The 13,009-nt window shown below is 41.8% G+C and overlaps 1 protein-coding gene across 1 annotated transcript; it reads left to right on the top strand. All coding sequences in view use genetic code 11, as the record gives it.

Moving 5' to 3' along the window:
* Positions 1–802: 802 nt before the first annotated feature.
* On the top strand, positions 803–13,004 carry EGR_06089 (Protein stoned-B; the record flags this gene model as incomplete). Its single annotated transcript, XM_024495338.1, has 4 exons — positions 803–2,015; positions 4,483–4,575; positions 7,510–10,968; positions 12,508–13,004. The coding sequence occupies 4 exons, from the start codon at positions 803–805 to the stop codon at positions 13,002–13,004; spliced, it is 5,262 nt and encodes a 1,753-aa protein (XP_024350293.1).
* Between the last annotated feature and the right edge of the window lie 5 nt (positions 13,005–13,009).

The raw sequence follows: 13,009 nt of genomic DNA, 5'->3' as shown, positions 1-13,009 counted from the left end.
CTTTGACGCATTTTTGANAGGGTAATTTAGTTTTTACTTATTCTTATAGGTAACATTTGATGTTTGGTCAGCTACTATTCTTCTATATGGTGCCCAGTTGCATAAACTGGTGGTTGAAACAAGGAGTAGATTCGAGTTTTTAATGAACGAATTGCTGTTTATAAGGAATTTTTTGTTCAAAGTTGGTATCAATGTCCAATTTTCGCGATAGACAATACGATTGGACTCCGCCAATGTTCTGGCGCCTTTCATTCAGCGAATAAGGCTTATTTTTGACCTAAAGTTAATTAAGAAACAAAGACATGTCCAACTAATAAACATCGGGACGCATTATTATTTCTACGGTATTGCCATTATTTAAACAGCCAGTGTTCATTTTTTTTAGCGAGACTGCACGCACTCACTTAAGTGTTTGTCTTGATGCGATGCCGAAGACTGGTAGTGCGGGTGAATGTATGGAGAACATGGAAGTGCCTATTTTGCGAATTTTTTAATATTTAACAAGCCTTTAACTAAATAAACCTTGACAATTACCCTAAACTGCAAGTTTTGTTACAATCTTCGCGAATTAGGAAATCATTTATTAACCGCATTGAATTTATGGCATCATGTTGGCACTCCATTGGCGCAGTCAAATTGATTGTAGCGTGAACACTTCAAATCCACCATTGATTTCCATAGTCGGAGAAGTAACGGTGAGGGCGTGAGGTAGACAGGCGTCTGCTGGCGCGCTAAACAGCATACGTGGCTGCAGCTCATGTGCTCCAATGTGTCCGTTTCTCTGCGCGTTGATTCTGAATCAATGCAATGCCTGGGGAGAGAGGGAGCGAGCGAGAAAGTGCTGCGCAAGAGAATCATTCTCTCCTATCGTTCCAAGCGCACGCGTACAAGCCTCCAATGTCCACGTGCTCTCCTGGTTGCCGTCATCGTGGCTAGCGATATGAGTAGAGACCGGGTAAATCCCATCACCTATTTGGTGCGCCGGCTATCGAAGACCCTCTCACTCAACCGTGGCTCGATTACTAATGCCGACTTGAAGGACCTCGAGGAGTATGTTCATCATCCCCATGTTCGCCTTCCCTCTGCCACATGCGAGCGCACAAGCCGATCAATTGACAGATCTTGGAAGGGCGGTATTCCGGCCAGATCAGCCAGTGCCTGTCCTGCGCCTCTCGCCACAGCAGATTGTTTCGACATCACCGATGTGAGCGATGGGGAGATAGGATCAAAGGATCAACTATCAGATAATAAGCCAGAAGCTGAAAGTGAGGATGGCTCTGTGACGCCGATTTCATACTCGGATAGTGAGGAGGCACAATCTGTGGACAAACCTGAGGAGGAACCAGTTTTTACGTACTCTGGGGCTCCAACAGATCAAATATATGATTTTAGCTACCCAGAGGTTCTGCGAGATGAGAGTGGAACTAGTTCAGTTTCAACCATCCACAAAAGCGACTCTTTGTTGAGTTCAAATTCAATAGATGCGGGTTACAGTGAGCTAAGTTCTTCGGAAGGAGAAGTCGAAAAGGTTGGACAGGAGGAGGCCGAAGTTCCAGAAGGTCAGTCTACTGAGGCATGTGAAGAGGATGATGCCAACGAGGAGAGGCCCTACAGAGGGGTTTATCAAGAGAGCTATGAAGACTATAACTATCCTCGGTTTGAAGTGCAACATGATCCACAGCAGGACCCATTTCATGAGGCGACACTTATTGCTGAAAGTCAAAAGCAGCTCTCACATCCTTACCACCTTTCCATGAGTACATCCCCGCCTGCAATACTGGTTACATCACCATCAAATCACGATATAACCCAAAAATCACCGAGCAGACCCCCACTCCCAATTACCAAACCAGTTCCACCACCAGTGCCGCCTCCTCCCAAGAAAGTGTCGCATCACCCGGAACCCGCGCGACCGCCACCGCCAAGGCCGTCATCGAAACCGGAATCATTAACTTCGGAGGCCCAGCCAAGCCCAGCACGAAAGAAGAAGCACAAGATATTCGGAATTAACATTGGTAAGTGCATTTAAAATGATATTGTATCGACGTGTGGAATTTTCCCTTGATCTGTCATTCGTCTGATTTGATAAGACATCTGAGCTTGAGAAAAATTAGCTCAAAAATGGTTTTTCACTCGGCACAATTTATATTTCCAGAAAAATTCTTTATCTCTGTTGGTCCATACCACATAAACTCCTAATAAATTTCTACATCGATCATTACTTCACACTTTAAGCGTAAAAGGTAAGATTTACCTAAAAGTTAATGGAATTTATAAAATATGGGTAAATCTATTCCAAAATTCATGCTTTGGCCGGTTCGTGTATTTCGAAAGTAAGCCCGCTAAATGAAAGCGTGGCAGTCAGTGATGGTAAAGGTTTCGTTTTTAAAGCATGAAAGACATAAAATCAAGGTAAGCGCGTTCAGTACGGCAATCTCTTTCCGAATTACTGTCTAATTAGAGCGATTACTGTTTAAATCAGGAACTCAAATACGGGGTATTTTATCAAGCAGATAAATCAAACAAACTTCTGGAAACACCATCTACTTATCCCTGTTAATATGTCGCACCCGGCTATTTAATTTTTAAAAAGGTTGGTTTCTTTGTAACACTGCTTTCCTAGGAACCATCAAGAGAGTAAAATATCCTTCCTGTACTGATCCTGAATTTGGAAGCCAGAAAATTTATCAACCATTTATTCTACAAAGTAACGAACACTTTAGAAGTTTGTGATAGTGACCTAAAAGCAGAAACTATTTTTTTAAGGTAAACTTTGTGGTTTAATTGATAATTTGCTGAGGCGCACTACACCAGTGACTTTTCTGATGCAAAAAATTCATATTTGATAATTTTGAAGAAGACCACAAAAATCGTTTGATGATGTACGGGAGCGACAGTTAAGATTCCTTTTAGAAATTGAGATAAAAGGAAGCCTTGAAGCAAACTCCTCAGATCACCTGTCTCATTTATCAGCAAAATTGTAGGAAATTTTAAATATTATTCTCCGATGGCATCACTGAATTCTAAAGTTACGAAGCGTATAACCGCAACTTAAACTAACTTCAAATGGTTCAAGTCGCGAGGTCTTGAACGTATCATCTACAGTTGATCCGCAACCTTTGCACACATAATTCCGGCCCCCGCTGGCCCGCCCCAAGTGGCGCAGAGCACCAACAGGAAGCAGTTGTTGCCATGGCTCTTGAGACCCGTCTTACGGAGTGTATACAAAAAGGGTTCACCAGGCTTGGGGTCTTCAATGCCTTAGCAAAGCCACTTAAGCTGCAAACACCTCTTGGTACTGAAACACGTTTTAAATTGATGAGTCGAAATAGCCCACCTTGGAGATGGGTAAATGCCATGAAATAATAGAGCGATCTTGCTCTGCTTCAAATATATGTCATTTAACTGTTTTTTTGGGAGAAATGTAGGAAGTCACTTGGTTTTAGGTGTTAGCAACCAGCTGCACAAGACGAGGGTGGGTCAACATCCACGACGTTTTCATTATTCATATCGTTTCGATTAGGAACCTCTTTTAGTCGCGTGTCATTATGTTGTTACAGCCGTGAGTTTGAGAAAATAAAATATGAACCTTAAATTACAACTAGTCTAGACCGTTTAAGGTAACTGCATACCGATGGAACTCAAAAACTCTTCTTAAATAAGTGTGATAACTACAATTTTTGAAATGAACCAAAGTACCGCTTCACTGGTCGATTTTTAGGGTAGTCAACATCGTTTTATTGCATATAATAATGTAAATAAGAATTGCTTATTCGCATTTCTTTATGAAATCATTTCATGGTTGAATACCCGTGTATTTGTCGTGAAATAATTGTATAATCGCAGAAGAAACCTGGTTGTTATTTCGTCAAACAAGTTGAAACTACTGTAAATGCTTCCGGCTCAGAAATATATCCCTCTAGCCAAAGCCTAGCACAAATTTTATAAGCACTTTGAGCCAATATTTTTGTCAAATAAGTATTCCATCAGCACCACTGCTATTAGATGCTTAGTTGTGTACTTAGTTCAAGTTTTAAATCCGCCATCTTATTATATCTTAAGAAATTTTAGGTGTCTTAAAACTTTTTACTAAGCTTAGCTGTTTTTTATTTAAAATTGACACAAAATAAGATATTGCAAGTATATTATAGCCTGAGTCCCATTGTGGAATCGCTACGTCGCATACATTCTGCATTTGGTGGCGATCAACTCTCCGAAATGAAAGTGATTCTGCGTGTCCATCATTTTCCATCCCGCTTCAGTAGCTGATTAAAAATATAGTACATGCAATTTTTTAACAATAGACTCAAGTGGAATTATACGTGTTTAGCTCCCGAATTCCATAACTGTGTCGGCACACCATAGCCATGTTAGACCTCAGCCTCTGAGGCTCATAGTTAGCGCCGTCCGCCCCCCGTCTCACTTTACGGCCACATGCCCACTTAGAAGAGCCTCGCTTCCACCATCTTCATTTGGCCGCAGCGCAAGTAGTTGCTTTGCTCTCCGTGGCCATTGGTAATGCCAAAATGCACGCACCGCGCACGCGCCCGCAAGAAGGCGCGCACGGCGGACGAGGTGGGTCGATAGCGCGCGGACGAGTACGCGTAGGCGAAAGTTTAGCCACACTGCTTCGCCTCCCCTGCCTCTTAAAGGAAAGTCAGCTCGCACGGATTCCCCACGCTCCTTTTGGATAGAGCAGGCTCACTAACTCACTGACAAATCCACTATCAGTAACGGTGCGTTTTGTTCCATGTTGCGGGCATTAAATAACCATTTTTCTCTCATATTCATTGTTAGATCACATACTACGCGATTCCTTTGCACTAGATAGATATGTTGATCAATCAAATCTACTCAATAATTAAGATGGACGGGAATTCGAAACACTATTGTAAAAAATCCCACGATGTAAAAAGCAAATTAGGTTATTTATGATTCTCATCACCCTGAATAGGAAGATTTTTGGGTCTGTGGGTGGCTTTATACTTTCAACCTCGATAAGGTAGAGAAATTAAAATAAAACTGGATCAAGGATTCAAAGGTATTTAAAAGGTTTGACTTCCATTTCTCGACTTTTAAGTTCATTTATTTAGAGGGTTATGATGCACAAATTTTCTGACCTTAATCCGCGTAAAGCGAGGATCGCTTAGATATTCACGACTAAAATTTCGCGCTTGTGCAAACCGTGTGGCCACCAGTGGGACGGTGTCGTGCCCTTATTCAAGCCATTTCGATCTTGCCTGTGTAGTGGTACTGGAAGTAGTGAAATTGTTAACCTTCCACGATACAAACGGCCATATAATAAGCGCGATTTCATTTTGATTGAGTTATTATTCAATAAAGGATACCAATTTCCCATGGAATTATGAGAAACACTCGACTATAAGGCAAAAAAAACTACGTGTATCCATATTGCACTCCAAGCTTAACGAACTATCCGAAACGAAAGTCGTGCGAAAAATTCGATGAAGTCTTTTGCAACATATATATTTTAATGTGCTGAGGTAAATATTTTGTGAATTGTGATATCCTTACAAGGCATTTATTTTGAAGGCAAAAATACCTAGAATGCTGGAGCTGTGGACTTTTCACATTCTATACAACTTTGCATAAGATTTGGAGATTAAGTACGGTACGGTCTTCTTTCTTTTTCGTCGCAGTGGTTCAAAATGCTGACGATTATCATGTAAACTCGACAGTAATAGTATTTTCGACGATCTGGTTTTCGTTGCGCCTTTAACTTTACCCCAAAACTAGTCAGGTGTAAGTTGCTTCTGTCAAGTAAAGTGAATTGCTCAGTTTGCGATAGTAAAACACCCTTAGTAGAGCCAAATTGTTTTTTATCAAAATTGTTTTGAAAGAGGGGCAATGGAACACTTCGTGTGTTTTCGCCCATTGTCGTCTTCTAGGCGCTACAACTTTGTCGTCAACTTGTGATTTGACTTAGTGCATGCGTGGAGTTTAATTGGTGCAGAAAAATTCTCCAAGCAGCTCGCTTGATGGGAGGCGAGACAGATTTTCCTCCTACACTTGTGCAAGGTCAATTAATGTGTGGAGTGTTAAGCACGCAAATCTGCTTTTATGACCATGACACTTTGGAAGAGGAAAGAGGAGGATAAAGATCTTATAGTCGACTGAACGGGTTTGAAAAATTTGTTCGTTTGTTGCCCGATTGCAAATTTTGTATCTGTTGTACTAAATAGACAAAGCATTGTGTTCAGAACGTGTGGAATAAAACTGGACTTAAAGTGTTTGAATTCAAACGACTTGTTTTTTTACGGGCAAAAAATATTGCAGTTCAACTTATCCAAATAGTGATTTTTCCATTTATAAACAAAAATTTGGATTTGAATCAACCACTCTAATTTACTTTTTAATCATTTCTGCTTATTAGTAGTGTAGGTTTCTTTCACCGGAATCCAAACCTGTGAAAATTAAATGTATGTTCGTAGATGTGGAGTAGTTCTATAACTTACAACCAGACTTACTACGTACCATGTTCTGCGCTATGATTTTGGTCCCCAGTCATGACTACAGATATCTGCACCCATTTATAATTCCTTGTAAAATTTTTTAATGTCAAATTTTCAATTCAGATAAACACAATTAAGTGAAAAGATGGCGTCAATATGTGTATCTCATGTTAGACAGTTGTCTGTCATTTTAACAGCTGTCATTCATTATCAACTCTCTATTGTTAAGACCTTACTCTCACATGCCGAACCAACGCTACGCCCCACAGGGGTACACTTTTCCCAAATCTGAACAAGTTGAATGGTCGTCAAGTTCACGAAACATGAAAATATTTCATTTCTAAATAGACCTATGGATGTAGTGTATCACGTCATGAAGGAAATCAAAAGACCAACATTAACTTTCCATCCCGCTCCATGTTTCTCTTTAAATGCGGAAGCTGATTGTGATTAAGTACACCGAGTAATAAAATGCGACTACTCCCAATGATGGCAATGTTAGTTGTTCCAACTCTCACACATCTCCGTACGTTTCATTTACCTCATCCACCTTTGACTGTACGTAGCATCATTAAAACCTGACAGAAATCCATGTTAGCGGTCTTCCTTTTAATCGCGTGAATTCATTTTCCTACTAACTAAATAATCAGGATAGGATTAAAATAAGTACGAACCTCGCATTAAATGGGCTTGTGTCTACTTTAATCCTATGGCATAAGTCTTAGAATGTCTATGAAAGGCATTATGTGCTAAAATCTTCAAAAAGCGCCATAAAATTTTAAGCAGTCGTTGACAGACTATTCCCAGTCTCCTATATCGCTTTGAGATGTTTCATTAGCTTCTCCAAAAATTATGAAGAAATATTTAATCATTAAACCAACAGCAAAAAAGCATCACTGTGAAATTAGTATAATGTATAATGCAATGTATAATGTATAAATTAGTATAATGTTTGAATGCACAAATATAATGGGATAAAAGGTACAAAATTACAAATTTGCTGTCTTAATAAGGCACAAAGTGCTTTGTAAATTAGGCCCTCTACCCTCCGATCCGGACCCAAGCTTCCCATTCGAAAGTCACTTTGAGAAGAAACGAATAGTCCCCAATCCAAAAAAGGCACTTCAAAATATAATTGGCGGAGAAAAACGGAAGCAACGCCTCAAACGAAAGGAGGAGGCCGAAGTTGAGCGGATCATCAAGTCGAAGCCTGTAAGGGCACCAGCAAAGGAGTCCGAAGAAGACAAATCCTCCACAAAAGGCTACCTCTCGGATTGGCGTGAATTTCAGGCTCGTATCGAAGCTAAAGTCAGCGACACCGCCTCGAGACTTGAGTCCCTAAAGTGGGCTACGGAGAGCACTGACGATACGAGGAAGAGTTTTTCCAGCAGTTGGGCTAATTTTGAGGCGCATCAAGAACCGCAAGTTGAAGTCAATTGGGCAAAATTTGAGTCGAAAGAAGATTCAAACGAGACCACCAGTCAAGAAGGTTCTTCGGAAAATTTAGTTGAAGAAGGGCTCTCTGATTTGAAAATCGGCGTTTCGGGTAAGGAGAACGATTGGGCTGCCTTTGACGATCTACGAAGAAGGGACCGCCCTCCTCAGGAAGACAAGAGAGATTTCGTCACATCTTCAAATAGTGATTGGGCGTCAGTAGCAGAATCTGCACAAACGGAAAGTGGGGATAACTGGGCCAACATTCGCCACTCAAACTTCCCAAATTCTGACCATTCGGTTCCTGAAGTTCCCTCAAATAACAACTGGGAGGATTTTTTTTCGTCCAAAATGAATAAAAGCCCCGAGTCACCTCCAAATCAATGTTCAGCTCAGGACTCGCAGATGAGTACTTTGAATCACTTCGAGGCTGAAGGCACAATATATCAATCCAACAGTTCGATATCTTCCTCCGAACAGTATTTGCCTCAAATCGAAGATAATTCGGAAGGTAAACGTGGCTTTTCTGTACAAAATAAATCGGCTGAAGAAATGAGCAGTACCAAACAGGAAACAGATACCACTACAGGCGATGTCGAAAGCACTTTGAACAGTGAACAGATAGAGGAAAGATCTAATTCATCTAAGGGTACACCAAGCTCCCAATCGTCTTCACTCGATCGGGAATCGTCCGTGCCTAATCAAATTCAGTACTATGGATACGACGATCCTTCACAAGTGACAACTGAAATAAACCAAACATCACTTGAAAAACCCACAATAATAGAAGAACCATCTCTCTCATCTTTTTCAATAGATCAAGAAAATCTAAAAGACTACCACTATGATAATCAAAGCGGTTCGGATATTCTCACGGACAAGCAGCTACAGCCACCACAATACGGTGACTCCTATGGATATGATGAGGTGGATGTCGATGAGGCATCGTTACCAGAAGATAGCGGTGTGGCCCAGTCGGATGTGCAGGAATTCGTTTCTGATATTATCAGTACGGCTGAATCTGAGGTAATTGAGAAAATTCCTCCTGAGATTGTGGACCTCTACACAAACAAGTCAAAATCCAAATCTCGGGCAGTCAGACAGTGTACACTAACGGAAAACAATCCCTTTCGCCGGTCCTTGAGAACGGAAAATTCCGAAAACGTCGACCAAGAACTCAATGCAGAACAGCTAGCAATGGAAGACGAAAAGACTACTCTTGCCACGGTGGCGCTCTTCAGTCAATCAGTGCATGATGAAGACGAGGAGATGGAAGAAAGACCTGAGGACTATGAAATCGAAGAAAGACCGGAAACGCCAACAAATCAAAACTTTGATCCGTTTCAAACAATATATCCTGTTTCAGAAAAAGATAGCTCAAGCGATGTTGAGGAAGAAAAATCAAGTCATGCAGTACCTCAGGTTCCAATTAGGAAAAAGGACGACAACAATCAAAAGACTCATGAGGAGACGATGATTTTCCCCATACTTCCAGCTCCTCCAAAAACTGAAGCACCAGCATATGCAGATGATCTTGCTGCAAGCGATACAGACGACGAGTTTGGGAAAGGGATTGACGGAAAAACTGACAATCTGAGGGACTTGGCCATAAACAGTTCAACGCCAGTAGGTTGGGAGACCTTTACCTCGGATAACAATCCTGCAGACAATATAAATGCGACAGATGATGAGTTAAATAAGGCATTTGAGGTTGATTGGTCGAAGCCACCTGTTCCAACAGCATCTATACCTGAACCACCACAACCAGAAACCCCTGATCCTGATTTGGAAATTCCGTTTAATCCACCTGCCCCCACGAATCAGGTGTGGAGATTATGGATCAGATACCCAGAGAAAAAAAAGAAAGTGAAGCAAATGACGAAATACACGACTGATCGCAGTTGGAAGGAGATCGCTGTCACATTATCCGATGATCGAGGTCGTTGTGAGGTTAATTTGCACGATATTGACCCAAACGACAAGGATAATGTCAAAGAGCCCTACCGAACGCTACGCATGGAACCCTATATGCAGTTGTCGCGATGTAAGCTTCAACAATACGACAAATACGGAAAGCTGAACATATTCAAGATAAACCACGTCTCTTATCGAGAACTACCAGGAATGCGTCCTGAAAAGTTCTCTATTAAAACATTTCAAAATTTAATCTCCCACAAGCCAAAACAGAATGTAACCCTTGATCACATTCCCGTGTACACTGAAATTCTCAAATTCGGTTCAATGGACAGAACCCTGATGAGAAGTCTAATGTCAGTTTTGGAAGATTCTCTAATGCAAATTCCAGCTCATAAAGACGAGGGTCTTAATTATACACATGAAGAAGTTTGTTGCTATGTGGTCGATGAATACGTTGGAAGAGTCTCAGTTGCTGGCAGTATCGAAGACCAGAAGGCACGAACGAGAATATTTTGCAGTGCATTTGTGAATGGAGGACCACATATTGTATTGGGCATCAATGACAAGTGGCGTTTCGGAAGGGAAATTGTACGGCGATCAGATATTTTGCCAGTGATGCATGACGAATGGATAACGGTTTGGAAACCGGAGTTTCACTCCTGCCTTGAAATGGGTGATTACGAAAACGATCACTTGCTGAAGTTTTACCCACTTGATGGATGCAAGTTTGAGCTCATGAGATTTCGTGTCAGCCTTCGACATAATCGAGAGCTTCCAATGCAAGTTCATTGCTCTTACTCGATAGATGATCGAAAAATATCAATGCGGTGTGAGCTACTTGTGCCTGGCTACTTCACAGCCACGGGAAGATCAGAAGCTATTCCTTGCGAAGACGTGGAGATTCGGATACCTGTGCCTGAGGAATGGATATATCACTTCAGATTTGAGAAGCACCACAAGATGGGCTCAGTGCATTCAACACTGAGAAAACCAGGTCGAATAAAGGGGCTGGAAAGAATCACACAAATGGCACAAAGTCTGCTGCCGCCAAGTTTACTTGAAGCCAGCATTGGATCAGCTAAGTACGAGAATCTATTTAAGGCTATCGTTTGGCGCATCCCTAGAGTACCAGAGAAAAATGAAGGTGAGTGGGTAGTCATATATTAAACGGATTATGCGAGTTTGGTATTGTTGGTATTTCTAACGGGAAAAGGAGTTGAACGCTCAGAGAGACATGCACAATGTTTAGGCTATAAAATTGGGAAAACTATACCTTGGGAGACATCATTTTTATTATCTGCGGATAAAGTTAGTTAAGAAAGAAAAGTCCGTTTGTGTTTTAAAACTCTGTTGCTAAAATTAATGGCGAGTTGTTCGTATGACCTGCCACCAAAGGCCATCACAGCTAACTTACTCGAATTTGGTAGAGGATGGCCTCAAAAGTGGTTAGTCAGCTTAGAAGCGTTTATTCTGAAATTTAATGTTATTTTCACAGGGTCTAATTCGGTAAATTCTTGTGACTGTAGGTGGTGGTTGTGGTTGTGCGCGAGCAGGGAAGATGCGCATAGAGAAGTTGGCCAAACGACTGGCAGCCCAAATTTGCGTAGGAAGTGGCGGTGGAAAATGCATGATTCGCCTACCAACGTAAAGGAAAATATATCAATTTTTAGTGACCCTTATTGTTCATTGAAACCGGCCTGATGGTCATAAAATACCTGTTTGAGGTAGTATATCTTGTTAATTCTTCCCTGACGCTTACACTTTTCGCATATTAGAGCGAATCAAGTGATTTCAAACACGTAAGAAATATGACAGTACACAAAATATTCGGACTTATAGCCATACTATAACTTCAAGTTGATGTATAGCTCTTGACCCTTTCCTAAAGGCAAAAAAGTGTCAACACCCGAGGAGAGTATGTGTATATTCGACATCCAGAAGGGATCGGGGCTACAGACATGGCCCGGAGGCCAGCCCACTTGGTCTTCATGCGTACTCGTGGTTAGTCGTAGGAACAGTGGCCTAAAAGCAGATTGAACAATAGCTCCGAGAGGGTAGTGCTTCACTTCTACCCCTCCTTGCCAAGTTCTTACTTCAGAGCTGCTAAACCGTATCTATCCAAATTCTATCCAGCTAGTGGAGAAATGCAGAAAGTGTCGCATTTTTGCGTAATTGATATCTTCATATAGCTCTATAACGAAACGATTCCAGTTAGTTTACGGCTAGTGTCCCCCTCCGTTGTTAGTAGCTTTCCTGCAAAGGATGGCACTGGGGTAGTTGCCGAAACTGCACTTCATTTTCAGCAAATCTGTTGTTAATCATCACGGATTCTTCCATCTGCAGCACATGCACTTCTCCCGCTCCGGTAAGGTTGATCCCCCAGCAGCAGAAACTAGGACAGACGTCCTTTTAAGATCAGCTCGATTTCCATTGCCACCAGTGTAGCGCCCAAGACTTCCCTGAAGGCGAATGAGGGCATAATACTCAGCCAGAACATATATACTTGACATGCAGGAGGGCTGAGACTACTGGCATGGCTTGGAGGCCTGCTCATGAGGCATAGGTACCAGAGCAGAGCACCTAAGTGGTCTCTTTATCAAAAACCTAGAGTTAAGCAAGTAACGAATTACAGTTGTTTCGTTCTTAAAATTATATGATCAGTCTTCTCTTTATTTTTCTACAGCTTCTTACCGACCTCACCTTCTGACATGCAATCTTCATCTAAATGCTCATGACACCGTCCCAGAATGGGATGCTCTTGTAAAGGACGTTCAGATCGAATTCAGCATGCCATCAAGCACTGTTTCCGGGACAACTGTTCGATCCATATCAGTGGAAACGACGGGCGTTGCCGAGAAGTTCGTGAAGTACACAGCCAAGTATCGCCTCACCAAAGCGATTGAGTACCAGTTAGGGCATAGGAAAGACAAAGTGCTGAAGAGTATTTTGGATGCAGAAACCGACGAGCCAACGTCACCTTCGGATTCTGAGTCGGAGAGAGACGAGGAGACTGCAGGTGTTAAGGTGCCTCAAGACTCGAAGTGTAGAACAGAAGGATCTGGAGTTGCGATTGACAACCTCCTTGACGAGGGTCTGGACGAGACGGCCCTATCCCAATCACCAGTCACAGTTCAATCAGGTGCCGCGCAATCTGAAGAACTGTTCGACATCTTTGGCTGAACTCA

Source organism: Echinococcus granulosus, assembly GCF_000524195.1.
Source record: "Echinococcus granulosus chromosome Unknown EG_S00050, whole genome shotgun sequence".
NCBI classification, from domain to species: domain Eukaryota; kingdom Metazoa; phylum Platyhelminthes; class Cestoda; order Cyclophyllidea; family Taeniidae; genus Echinococcus; species Echinococcus granulosus.
The sequence above is the reverse complement of the archived record's forward strand: the minus strand, read 5'-3'. Positions and strand labels throughout refer to the sequence as shown.